The following is a 13919-nucleotide window of genomic DNA, read 5'->3' as shown; positions in this document are numbered from 1 at the left end:
CTAAGCCTCCCAAGTAGCTGGGATTACAAGCCTGTGCCACCACATCGGCTGATGTTTGTATTTTTAGTAGAGATGGGGTTTCACCATGTTGGCCCAGCTGATCTAGAACTCCTGACCTTGTGATCTGCCTTTCTCAGCCTCCCAAAGTGCTGGGATTATAGGAGTGAGCCACCGTGCCTGGCCAGTTCTACTTTTTTAACTCTGAGGGTGTCTTTGTGATTATTTTCACCTTAGAATACCATGCACATTTGGGATTTTTTTTTTTTTTTTTTTTTGTGAGACGGGGTCTTGCTCTGTCACCCAGGCTGGAGTGCAGTGGCCGGATCTCAGCTCACTGCAAGCTCCGCCTCCCGGGTTCACGCCATTCTCCTGCCTCAGCCTCCCGAGTAGCTGGGACTACAGGCGCCCGCCACCTCGCCCGGCTAGTTTTTTGTATTTTTTAGTAGAGATGGGGTTTCACCGGGTTCGCCAGGATGGTCTCGATCTCCTGACCTTGTGATCCGCCCGTCTCGGCCTCCCAAAGTGCTGGGATTACAGGCTTGAGCCACCGCGCCCGGCCTCATTTGGGATTTTTGTGATTATTTTCACCTTAGAATACCATGCACATTTGGGATTTTTATTGGGATTGCATTAAATCTGTAAATCAGTCTGAGAGGATTGACATCTTTTGTTTGTTTGTTTGTTTGGTTTTTTTTTTTGAGACGGAGTCTCCCTCTGTGCCCAGGCTAGAGTGCAGTGGCCGGATCTCAGCTCACTGCAAGCTCCGCCTCCCAGGTTCACGCCATTCTCCTGCCTCAGCCTCCCGAGTAGCTGGGACTACAGGCGCCCGCCACCACGCCCGGCTCATTTTTTGTGTTTTTAGTAGAGATGGGGTTTCACCATGTTAGCCAGGATGGTCTCGATCTCCTGACCTCGTGATCCGCCCATCTCGGCCTCCCAAAGTGCTGGGATTACAGGCTTGAGCCACCGCACCCGGCCTGTTTTTAATTTATTTTTAATTTTAGAGGAAGGGTCTTGTTGTGTTGCTCAAGCTGGCCTTGAACTCCTGGGCTCAAGCAATCCCACTGCCTCAGCCTTCCAACTAATTGAGAGTACAGGCCCACACCACCACACCTGGTCATTATCATAGTGATTTTTTTTTTTTTTTTTTTTTAGACAAAGTCTCGCTCTGTTGCCCACGCTGGAGTGCAGTGGCACAGTCTTGGCTTGCTGCAACATAGGACTCCTGGGTTTAATTGATTCTCCTGCCTCAGCCTCTGGAGTAGCTGGGATTACAGGCACCTGCCATCACACTCAGCTAATTTTTGTATTTGTAGTAGAGATGAGATTTCACCATGTTGGCCAGGCTGGTATTGAACTGCTGACCTCAAGTAATCCACCCGCTTTAGCCTCCCAAAGTGCTGGGATTACAGGCACGAGCCATTTCGCCTGGATTATAATATTGATTCTTTCAGTCTGAGAGCATAGTATTTTTCTCCATCTATTTAGATCCTTTTTTATACTTTCCAATAAAGTTTTAGAATGTTCTCTATATACTTTTTCTCTTGTATTTCTTTGTTTGATCTAGGTATCTTTTAGTTTTTATTGCTATTGCATATACCATCTTAAAAATATTTTATAATTGCTGATTTATTATGATAACATTGATTTTAGTATATTGATCTCATAGTCACATCCTTGTTGAACTTTTTTGTTAGTTTAAATTGTTTACTTGAGATTCTTTTGGATTTTTTTTCTGCAGAGAATCATATCCTGTGTAAGTAAGGGCAGTTTTGTTTGTTCCCTTATGATTTTTTATCTTTAATATCTTTTTCTTAACTTGTACTGGTTAGGACCTCTAGAATAGTGTCCAGTAGAAGCAATGATAGGCATCGTTGTCTTGATCCTAATGTAAAAGGAATGTTTTAAATGTTTCACTCTTAAGTAAAAGTTGCTATAGGTTTTGGTAAACACCTTTTATTAGCAGGAAGAAGTTCATTCTATTCCAAGTTGGCTAAGAGTTTTTGTTTTTGTTTGTGTTTTTGTTTTTGAGACAGTCTTGCCCTGTTGCCCAGGATGGAATGCAATGGTGCGATCTCAGCTCACTGCAACTTCTGCCTCCCAGGTTCAAATGATTCTCCCACCTCAGCCTCCTGAGTAGCTGGGATTACAGATGCCTGCCACCACACCCAGCTAATTTTTCTATTTGTAGTAGAGATGGGGTTTCACCATGTTGGCCAGGCTGGTCTTGAACTCCTGACCTCATGATCTGCCCACCTCAGCCTCCCAAAGTGCTGGGATTACAGGCGTGAGCCACCACGCCCGGTCAACTCTTGGTGATATATTATATATCATACAGTATATATTTACATATTTTATATGATATGTATATGATATATATTATATATTAAATAGTACGTATGTGTTAAAGAGGAAAAACCATACTATTTCAGGATGTACAAATATATGCTACATATATATGACATATCACATATATCACATAAAAAGTCGTATTTTTTCATATACTAAAATAGTTATGTTTTTTCTCCTTTACTCTGATAATGTAGTGGATTGCTGGCACTCTCTAGTTTACCTATTAAAGAGGCCATTTGTAGGCCTGTTTGCTGTGTGGGTGGTTTTGATGGGAACAAGATGGAAAGATGTGTTCAGTTACGAGGCTACTAAGGTGGTAGAGATGAAAGATTATTGTGTCTTGGATTGGTGTGGTGGTAAGAGAGATGGAAAGAAGTAGTCAGTTTTAAAATATATTTTGGATTTGCTGAAGGGTTGGATAAGGTAAGGAGTAGATGGAGAATAAAGGGAAAGGAAAGAAAATACTCAAAGTTGAGTTCCAAATTTCTGGCTGTAGATTTTTCTTTAAAAATTGTGGTAAAAAATATGTAACATAAAATTTAACCATTTGGAACTATTTTTAAGTATACAGTTCTGTGGTAATAAGTACATTCACGGGGTGAGGGGAGTGGGGAGGGAGAGGATTAGGAGATATACCTAATGTAAATGACCAGTTAATGGGTGCAGCACACCAACATGGCACATGTATACATATGTAACAAACCTGCACGTTATGCACATGTACCCTAGAACTTAAAGTATAATAATAATAAAAAAATAACAACAACAAAAAAGTACATTCACATTGTTGTGCAACCATTGCCACCATCTATCTCCAGAACTTTTTTCATTTTCCCAAACTGAAACTCACCATGCATTAAACAATAACTCCCCATTCTCTCCTCCTCCTAGCTCCTCCTAGCCCAATCACCAATCTATTTTCTGTCTGTATGAATTTGACTATTTCTAAGTACCTCATATAAGTGCAATCACACTATTTGTCCTTTTATAACTGATTTATTTCATTTAGCATAATGTTTTCAAGGTTTATATACATTGCAGCAAGTATCAGGATTCCCTTCCTTTCTTTTTTTTTTTTTGAGATGGAGTTTCATTCTTGTTGCCCAGGCTGCAGTGCAATGGTGCAATCTTGGCTCACTGCAACCTCCGCTTCTCAGGTTCAAGCGATTCTCCTGCCTCAGTATCCCGAGTAGCTGGGATTACAGGTGTGTACCACCATGCTCGGCTAATTTTTTGTATTTTTAGTAGAGATGGGGTTTCACCATGTTGGCCAGGCTGGTCTTGAACTCCTGACCTCAGGGGATCCACTCACCTCAGTCTCCCAAAGTGCTGGGATTACAGGTGTCAGCCACCGTGCCCGGCCAGGATTCCCTTCCTTTCAAAGGCTGAATCATCAAATTTTGCTTGTTTATTCATCCATTGATAAGACACTTGGGCTGCTTCCATGTTTTGGCTATTGTGAATAATACTGCTATGGAATATGGGTATACCCATATTTCTTCAAATTGTTTCAATTATTTTATGCTTAATTTTTTGAGGAAATACTGTATGATTTTCCACAGCCTCCCCTCTCCTCTCCTCTCCTCCGCTCCCCTTCTCTTACCCCCCCCTTCCCTCCACTCCCCTCTCCTCTCCTTTCTGAGATGGAGTCTTGCTCTGTTGCCCAGGCTGAAGTGCAATGGCGCCATCTCAGCTTACTGCAACCTCCGCCTCCTGAGTTCGTGATTCTTCTGCCTCAAAGAAGAATCTTCTTTGATTCTTCTTTGAATCTTCTTTGAATCTTCTTTGATTCTTCTTTGATTCTTCTTTGAATCTTCTTTGATTCAGAAGAATCTTCTGCCTTTGATTCTTCTCCCAAATAGCTGGTATTACAGGCATGCACCACCAGGCCCAGCTACTTTTTGTATTTTTAGCAGTGATGGGGTTTCACCATGTTGACCAGTCTGCTCTCAAACTCCTGACCTCAGGTGATCTGCCGCCTTGGCCTCCCAAAGTGCTAGGATTACATATGTGAGCCACGATACCCAGCCAGCTACACCATTTTACATTCCTACCAGGAATGTACAAGAATTGTAGTTTCTCCACATCCTCACCAAACTTGTTATTTTTTGGTTTCTATACATATACATATCATATATATATAATTGCCATGCTAACAGATGTGAAGTAGTATCACATTGTGGTTTAAATTTGGATTTCCTTAATGATTAGTGATCTTGAGCATATTTTACTTGTGCTTATTGGTCATTTGTGTATCTTTGGAGGAATTCAAGTCCTCTGCCTATTTTTAAATTGGGTTGCTTTTTTGTTGTTGAGTTGTAGGAGTTACTTGTTTTTCTGGATACTAATCCCTTATCTGATATATGATTTGCAAATCTTTTCTTCCATCACATGGGGTACTTTTTCACTCTGTAGATAGTGTCCTTTAATGAACTGTTTTTAATTTTGATGAAGTACAATTTTTCTATTTTTTCTGGCTTTAGGTTTCACTTCAATAAATAGTAGTTACGGCCGGGCGCGGTGGCTCAAGCCTGTAATCCCAGCACTTTGGGAGGCCGAGACGGGCGGATCACGAGGTCAGGAGATCGAGACCATCCTGGCTAACACGGTGAAACCCTGTCTCTACTAAAAAATACAAAAAAAAAACTAGCCGGGTGAGGTGGCGGGTGCCTGTAGTCCCAGCTACTCAGGAGGCTGAGGCAGGAGAATGGCGTGAACCCGGGAGGCAGAGCTTGCAGTGAGCTGAGATCCGGCCACAGCACTCCAGCCTGGGTGACAGAGCGAGACTCCGTCTCAAAAAAAAATAAAAAAAAAAAAAAATAAAAAAAAAAAAAATAAATAAATAGTAGTTACAATTATTATCATTATTTCTCCTTTGTTTTAGTGGGAAAAGGAGATAGGTGAAGGAAGAGATGCAAGGAGACAAAAATGCATTCTCACTAGATTTGGGCATATTTACAGAGAAGCAGTGAAATTAACAGTAATTTTTTTTTTTTTTTTTTGAGAGGGAGTCTCGCTCTGTCGCCCAGGCTGGAGTGCAGTGGCCGGATCTCAGCTCACTGCAAGCTCCGCCTCCCAGGTTTACGCCATTCTCCTGCCTCAGCCTCCCGAGTAGCTGGGACTACAGGCGCCCGCCACCTTGCCCGGCTAGTTTTTTTTTTTTTTTGTATTTTTTAGTAGAGATGGGGTTTCACCGTGTTAGCCAGGATGGTCTCGATCTCCTGACCTCGTGATCCGCCCGTCTCGGCTTCCCAAAGTGCAGGGATTACAGGCTTGAGCCACCGCGCCCAGCCTAGAGATGGGTTTTCACCACGTTAGCCAGGATGGTCTCGATCTCCTAACCTCGTGATCTGCCCACCTCAGCCTCCCAAAGTGCTGGGATTACAGGTGTGAGCCACTGTGCCCGGCTTTTTTTTTTTTTTTTTGAGATGGAATCTTGCTCTGTTGCCCATGTTGGAGTGCAATGGTGCAACCTCGGCTCACTGCAACCTCCGCCTCCTAGGTTCAAGCAATCCTCGTGCCTCAGTCTCCCCAGTAGCTGGGATTACAGGCGTGCAGCACCAAGTCTAATTTTTGTATTTTTAGTAAAGACAGGATTTTGCCATATTAGCCAGGCTTGTCTCGAACTCCTGACTTCAAGTAATCTGCATGCCTTGGCCTCCAAAATTGCTGGGATTATAGGCATGAGCCACTCTGCACCCAGCCAAATTAACAGTAATTTAGTCAACAATAAATATTTATTCAGTGTTGCTTATATTCCAGACACTGCTCTTAGCAATGGAGATATAAAATGACAAAACATACCTGTAACAGTATGCTTTGGAAAGATGATTCTAGTGACAGCTTAGAGACCTGGAGACAGGAGAGACTGGAGGACAGGACATGGGTTCAAAGGTTATTGGAATACTAGTCATATGAGATGAAGGTCTGAACTAAGTAGCAGTGGGGAAGGAGAGCTGGGGAAAGATCTGAGACATTCCTGAGGGGGAATCAAGAGAGTCTACTGACTGGATGTGACAGGAAAGAATGGGAGGAAAGCACAGGCAATCCTGAGACTTCTAGTTTGACAGAATAGAACTGATAAGGTTAGTTAGCTATGACTTTGCAAAGAGTAAAGTCCTGAGGTAAGGAGATATAGGGCAGCTAAATTGTAAGGGATTGGTGTTTATGCTAAGGTGTGGAACAAGGGATATCAAGTAAGTAGTTTTTTGTTTTTTTTTAAGTAATCTGGAGTTGGGGTATACTGTGCTTATGGATTCCACTGAACTCTAAAATCTCGGCCCAGGTACCTTAGCACCCACAGATTAATTAGACAATTGAGGGCAATGAATATAAAAACCCTATATTCCATTGTTAATCAGAAATGAATCACTAAATTCTGTAAAAGACATGTATTTGTGTCTGGGAGCGGTGGCTCACACCTGTAATCCCAGCACTTTGGGAGGCTGAGGCAGGCGGATGACCTGAGGTCGGGAGTTCAAGACCAGCTGACCAGCATGGAGAAATCCCATCTCTACTAAAAATGCAAAACTAGCCGGGCATGGTGGCGCACGACTGTAATGCCAGTTACTCAGAAGGCTGAGGCAGGAGAATCGCTTGAACCCAGGAGCAGAGGTTGCGATGAGCCAAGATCGTGCCACTACACTCCATCCTGGGTAACAAGAGCAAAACTTCGTCTTAAAAAAAAAAAAAACCCAACAAAAACATGTATCTGTGGGCAATCAGGTTGGCTCATGCCTGTAATTCCACACTTTGAGAGGCTGAGGTGGGTGGATCACCTGAGGTCAGGAGTTTGAGACCAGCATGGCCAACATGGTGAAACCCTGTCTCTACTAAAAATGCAAAAATTAGCCGGGCATGGTGGTGCACACCTATAGTCGTAGCTATTTGTGAGGCTGAGGCAGGAGAATCGCTTAATCCGGGAGGCGGAGGTTGCAGTGAACCACTTATTGGGGAGGATACAGGCTAGAGAGCATTAATTTCTAATGGCCCCATTTGGTATAGTTTCATAGGAAAGCTCTGAAACTATAATGTAGAAAGGAACTAAACTGCCTCCTTTTTTTTTTTTTTTGGTGGGGTTCCTGCCTGTGCTGGATTTCTTACCAGAGTTTGTTAAGTCTGCTCAACAGCTAAGGGAAGGAGGTTAAGAGTACGTTTCATTCTGCTGTCTTGGCTTTAAATGTTTGGTTTGGGCTGGAGCATTGGATATGGCATTGTTTCCAATAGATACTTCAATATTAAAAAAAAAAAAACAGAAAAAGGTTTTTAAAAACATAATTATGACTCCATAATCTGCCATGGCAAAGATTGCTTTCAGTTACTTTCTAAGAGAACCCTAATCTAGGCATTATCATTCTTTTTAACCTGCTCAGATTTTCAATTTATGTCAGAAAACCCATGTTAATGTCGAACCTGCCCCTGCCTCAGAGTAACCTGGTTTAACCTCTTTGGGCTTGTTTCATCATCAGCAATAATTGTCTTGCCAATGTCACTGTCATTGAAGGAGCAAACAAGGTAACAGAGCAAATGCCCTTTGAAAAGTTCCCTACATATAAGTGAACCATTACTATTATTCTCAAAGTCTTATTTACAACCTTGGATGGCTGAATGAGCATAAGGTGGTCAGACTTCACTGTTCCTAGTAAGTTTTCCATAGCCTCTGCTTTAGGAGAAATAAATTTCCTCACATCCAGTCTTTGCTTTGTTGACTGCTCAACACCCTCTTTACTTGTCTCGCTTGCTTTTCTGAGAGTGACCATGACAGCATCCCTCCAAACAGAAGGGTGTTTCCCTTGTATAGACAAGCAGGTGCAGTCCCACCAAAATTTATTGAACTCCAAGCTAGATCAAAAGGTGGAGGCGCACCGATGAAGAAACGGAGCCTCTGTTTTCAGGAGCTTACACGGCCATTAACAGAGTGATACTGATCACATGCAAGTGGGAGTTGCCGCCTACTTGCAGAAGAGCAGGGGCTACAGTCAAGCAGCAGAGGGCAGAAGAGACTCGAGCTCGGCTCTGGAGGACGAGCTGGCCAAAGCCAGTATAGAAACTCCCGTGACTCATTCGTGTCTGCGACTTGGAAGGTAGCCCTTCTGCCACTCCGCTTTCTTAAAGCCCAGAGCAAATAAAAGATCCTTTTCTACAACTACAGTAGATAGACCTGTAGTCAGGACTTTGAACTCACAGCGATTTGCCGCACCATTCCCTCTTAAGGAACTACTGCGCCCTGCAGCGGAAGAACAGCGGCGGAATTCCACAGCGACACCTAAAGTCCCTGAACACCTTAAAGTCCTCCTCCTAAAGAATCTCGGCTGCGTCTGGCCCCGCCCCTCACTCAGTTCCGCCCCGGACGCAACCTCGTCTTATGGCACCGATTGGCTGACCCCTGTGCGTGAGGGCGTAGCGTCGTGGGGCGGGGCGGAGGAGCCCCGTCAGGCCTCAGCGGTGTGTCCCAGGCCGTCGCCCCCGCTGTCGCGCTGCATCTGCTCCTTGCATGCCTTTAGATGGTACAGCCCTCAGCCGGGGCTTGGGGAGACAGTGCAGCCGCTGAGCATCTCTGCTGAGCTTCTCCGCCGATCCTCCTTTTCTAGCAGGCAGCTCATCTAGGCCAGGTCCAGGTCGAGGGGGAAAATGGCGCCCGCGCCCCTAGGCATCCCGGAGGAGCAGTTGCTGGGGTGTCGATCTGGATTGCTTTCCCGGTTACTCTTCCTTGCCCAGAGCGCTCTCCTCCTGTTGCCCGCCGCCGGAGCAGGTCTCTGCCCCGCGCCCTGCTCCTGCCGCATTCCTCTCCTGGACTGCAGTCGCAGGAAACTGCCCGCACCGAGCTGGAGGGCGCTGTCGGGCCTGCTGCCCCCCGACACCGCTATCCTGTGAGTAGAGTGGCCAGGCAGAGTGACAAAAAGGAGGGGGAGCTTTCCTTCCATAGGGGCAGGCAGGAGGGAGACAGGCCTGCCTGGTGGGAGGGCGTGGTCGAGAGCCTAAGCCCTGAAGGAAACTGCCCTCAGGATGTTATGAACTTTGTTTTAGGTGGTGGGAGCCTGAAAAAGCCGGTGTTAAGGTTTCTGGAGACATTTATGATGAAGACCAGAGTTAAGATTCTTGGGGCCAAGGAGTCTGTGATTTCCTCAGTTGGGGAGGAATTGGGGCGGGGATATTTAATGATAAGGACTCACGGGTCCTGGGCACCAGCATGGACTTTGGATGGTTGGTGGGGGTGGGTTGAGCACGGAACAGTGCTTTCTGCTTACTTTGAGCTGCATTATTTGGTGTGTACCTCAGACTTAGTGGTCCTCAGGCACGTGATTTTATAACCATGATCTCCAAAGACCTATGAACTGTCTTTTGTCCTTAGTTCGCATGTTGGCTGATTTTGTGCTGCAGTTTTGATACTTAACAGGGTTGAAAAGTTCATTATGATGAATCAGGAGATCCTGTACTAATTCAGAACATCTTTGTAAGTAGCATTCTTGATCTAATTTAAACTTAACTGTAAAGAGGAGTATTTTTTCCAAAACCATTTGATGCCTTGTTTTCAGGCATCTTCTTGTGGCAAATAACCCAAAAATCAGTTCTGTTTATTTATGTATGTAAAGCAGGTACAACGGTTGAATGCATTCTGGAGTCTCCACTGTTGAGTTTTCACTTTGACAGGTCTTTATTAGACAGTGGAACTTGGAGGGCTCCTCAGTCTGAGTCAGCCTGGGTATTAGGAACAACAGCAGATATTAAATGTTGCAATTATGGGGCCTCTTAACCAGTAACATACAGTTATTTCTCATCACTAACTGAGCAACACGTTTAACTGACAGATTTCTGATGGAGTCGTTAAGAAAGAGTCATCACTGGGCCAGGCCCGGTGGCTCACCGCAACCTCTGCTTCCTGGGTTCAAGCAATTCTCTGCCTCAGCCTCCCAATAGGTTAGCACAGATAGGAAAGAAAGCTACCTCATATAGTCATTGAGAAAATTAACATAAATAACCAAATGTTTTAGTAAACATAGAACTGCAGTGCAATAAGATGCTTTCTGTCTTATGGTAGTGACACCTGTAGTCAATTCTGGTTTTATTGACTCATATTTAAAAACTCGTATCAGTGTGCAGTGTAGTCTGAGTTAAACCTAGCGCAGACTCTTTGTTATGCAGCAAGTGCCTTTTTCTAAGACATTCTTGGAAGAGCTACGTGATTATAACAATAAATCTGGCACAGATTTGACAAAACAATTCATTTAGCTGTAATTGGAATGAATGTGGCCTACTTTTTTTTTTTTTTTTTTGAGATGGAGCCTCGCTCTTGTTGCCCAGGCTGGAGTGCAATGGCGTGACCTTCACTCACCGCAACCTCTGCTTCCTGGGTTCAGGCAATTCTCTGCCTCAGTCTCCCAAGCAGCTGGGATTACAGGCATGCGCTACCATGCCTGGCTAATTTTTTGTATTTTTAGTAGAGGTGGGGTTTCACCATGTTGGCCAGGCTGGTCTTAAACTCCTGATGTCAGGTGATCCACCCTCAGCCTCCCAAAGTGCTGGGGTTACAGGTGTGAGCCACCAAGCCTGGCCTGGCCTACTTTTTTTTTTTTTTTTTTTTGAAAGAGTCTTGCTCTGTCACCCAGACTGGAGTTGCAGTGGCACGATCTCGGCTCACTGCAGCCTCTGCCTCCCGGGTTCCAGTGATTCTCCTGCTTCAGACTCCCACGTAGCTGGGATTACAGACTGAAGCCAGTATGTCCGCCTAATTTTTGTATTTTCAATAGAGACGGGGTTTCACCATGTTGGCCAGGCTGGTCTCGAACTCCTGACCTCAGGTGATCTGCCTGCCTCAGCCTCCCAAAGTGCTAAGATTACAGGCACGAGCCATTGCGCCCGGCCACAGCCTGGCCTAGTATTTAAGATTCTCCATTGGTTGGTAAACATTTAGAAGTAATTTTATGTAAGATATATTTTTGTGTTAAGGTTTCATTTTTGTTTAATGAAGACCAATTGCCTAGAGCCAAGTGACATTCAAAATTTTTAATGTCCTATAATGAAATTGACATTTTCAGTTGAAATGAAATGCCTTAGAGAGCAATTCTGTTGTAGAAATGTAATTGGATGGAAGTCTTGTATTGGTAGAACTCTTAGAATATTAAAAGATAGTACCATACTATTTTAAATTGAGAAATGAAACATTCTTCAGCAGTTGCCTTTAGCTATAAAACCACCGAGTACATTTGGATTTCTTTATGTAATTTTGAATGTTGAAACACATGTAATGCTTTAAATATATTAGTGATTCAAATTCACATGCTCAAACCTGTGACCATCAAAATGATTATGGACAAAATTCATTAATACTGGTTTTTGGAAACCTACTCAGATGCTATCTTTATGCTTCTCTGTATGAGAAACTCTCTAGAATATTACTTGATCATTCAGAGCTTGACTGGATTCTCTGTAGGTACAGAGCTCTTTATCACATTGTTCTGTTTACACACACACAGCCTTTAAAGACTAGGTTTATCACTCAACTTATTTTGCAAAGTAAGTTTGTTAGAACCCCTTTCCCCCAATGATGTGTTGTCTTGGTCATTTCATGATAGTACCAAAACATTAAGAAGTATGTATTTTTAGGGTTAAGGACGCTTTTATAGATTATATAGATTTAGCTTTATGAAAAATTTGTAACCTTTTCTTTACTGTTTTATTTCACTGTAGACTGCTAAATTTTTTTTTTTTTTTTTTTTTTTGAGATGGAGTTTCTCACTTTCGCCCAGGCTGGAGTGAAGCAGTCTGATCTCGACCCACTGCAACCTCCATCGCCTGGGTTCAAGTGATTCTCCTTCCTCAACTTACATGGTAGGGATTATAGGCCTCCTTCATCATGCCCGGCTCAGTTTTGTATTTTTAGTAGAGACAGGGTTTTGCCATGTTGGCCAGGCTGGTCTCTAACTCCTGATCTCAGGTGATCCACCTACCTCGGCCTACCAAAGTACTAGGATTACAGGTGTGAGCCACTGTGCCTGGCCAACTGCTAAAAGTTTTGTTTTGTTTTTTTTTTTTTTGAGACGGAGTCTCGCTCTGTCGCCCAGGCTGGAGTACAGTGGCGCGATCTCCGCTCACTGCAAGCTCCGGCTCCCGGGTTCGCGCCATTCTCCTGCCTCAGCCTCCTGAGTAGCTGGGACTACAGGCGCCGCCACCTCGCCCGGCTAATTTTTTTGTATTTTAAGTAGAGACGGGGTTTCACCGTGTTAGCCAGGATGGTCTCGATCTCCTGACCTCGTGATCCGCCCGTCTCGGCCTCCCAAAGTGCTGGGATTACAGGCTTGAGCCACTGCGCCCGGCTGCTAAAAGTTTTATCATGGATCAGTATTGGGAACCCATGCTGTACTTGATTAATTTATTGGATTATGTATATACTTAGTTACCTATACTTTTTTAGTTCTTTCTATTTTCATTATAATTGTTTAAAATTTGCTTGCATTTGTTTCTTTATAATGGTTGTGAACAGATTCGTGTTTTAGCATATAGAGAGGACATAAGCTTATGTTTGTTTGTTTGTTTGTTTGTTTTTTGAGACGGAGTCTCACTCTGTTGCCTAGGCTGGAGTGCATTGGCGCAATCTCAAATCACTGCAACCTCCACCTCCTGGGTTCAAGCAATTCTTTGCCTCGGCCTCCTGAGTAGCTGGGACTACAGGTGCACGCCACCACGCCCAGCTAAGTTTTGTATTTTTAGTGGAGACGGGGTTTCACCATATTGGCCAGGCTTGTCTTGAACTCCTGACCTCAGGTGATCCACCCGCCTTGGCCTCCCAAAGTGCTGAGATTACAGGCATGAGCCACTGTGCCCAGCCATGCTTATGTTGAATAGCTCTACGAAAGTCTTTCCATGTGTGACTTGGGCTTCAGCCTCTGTAGCTATTTTAGTAACCCTGGCAAAATGTTTTCACTATTAACATGTGGATTTAGTCTTTTTTTTTTTTTTTCCAAGATGGAGTCTTGCTCTGTTGCCCAGGCTGGAGTGCAGTGGCGGGATCTTGGTTCACTGCAACCCCCGCCTCCTGGGTTTAAGTGATTCTCCTGCCTTAGTCTCCCAAGTAGCTGGGATTACAGGTGCCCACCACCACGCCTGGCTAATTTTTGTGTTTTTAGTAGAGACAGGGTTTCACCATGTTGGCCAGGCTGGTCTTGAACTCGTGACCTCAGGTGATCTACCCACCTCAGCCTCCCATGGATTTCGTCTTGATCCCTTTAAAGATTATGAGCTAACGGCTGGGCGCGGTGGCTCAAGCCTGTAATCCCAGCACTTTGGGAGGCAGAGACGGGCGGATCACGAGGTCAGGAGATCGAGACCATCCTGGCTAACACGGTGAAACCCCGTCTCTACTAAAAAAATACAAAAAACTAGCCGGGCGAGGTGGCGGGCGCCTGTAGTCCCAGCTACTTGGGAGGCTGAGGCAGGAGAATGGCAGGAACCTGGGAGGCGGAGCTTGCAGTGAGCTGAGATCCGGCCACTGCACTCCAGCCTGGGCGACAGAGCGAGACTCCGTCAAAAAAAAAAAAAACACAAAAATTAGCCGCGGTGGTGGGGTCTTG

The 13919-nt window shown here is 44.5% G+C and overlaps 1 protein-coding gene across 16 annotated transcripts in view; it reads left to right on the top strand.

The window, feature by feature from the left end:
- The window catches only part of LRIG2 (leucine rich repeats and immunoglobulin like domains 2), a 187566-nt gene that overhangs the window by 119293 nt on the left and 54354 nt on the right, over positions 1-13919 (top strand). For 6 of the 16 annotated variants that reach the window (XR_012416347.1, XR_012416346.1, XM_073998560.1 and 3 more), the window contains exon 1: positions 8760-9221. The exons of 6 other annotated variants lie outside the window; for them this stretch is intronic. Coding sequence is in view for 4 of the 10 variants with exons in the window: in XM_073998560.1 (XP_073854661.1) it covers positions 8983-9221 (239 nt within the window). In the remaining 6 variants the exon portion in view is untranslated. Of the gene's footprint in view, positions 1-8759; positions 9222-9378; positions 9806-13919 lie in introns of those variants that run through there. 4 more of the 16 variants (XM_073998558.1, XM_015430959.4, XM_073998559.1 and 1 more) reach the window with 2 other exon arrangements.

The sequence above is a fragment of the Macaca fascicularis genome, chromosome 1 (assembly GCF_037993035.2).
Source record: "Macaca fascicularis isolate 582-1 chromosome 1, T2T-MFA8v1.1".
In the NCBI taxonomy this organism is placed as follows: Eukaryota; Metazoa; Chordata; class Mammalia; order Primates; family Cercopithecidae; genus Macaca; species Macaca fascicularis.
Note: the sequence above shows the minus strand (reverse complement) of the source record. Positions and strands in the feature narration are given on the sequence as shown.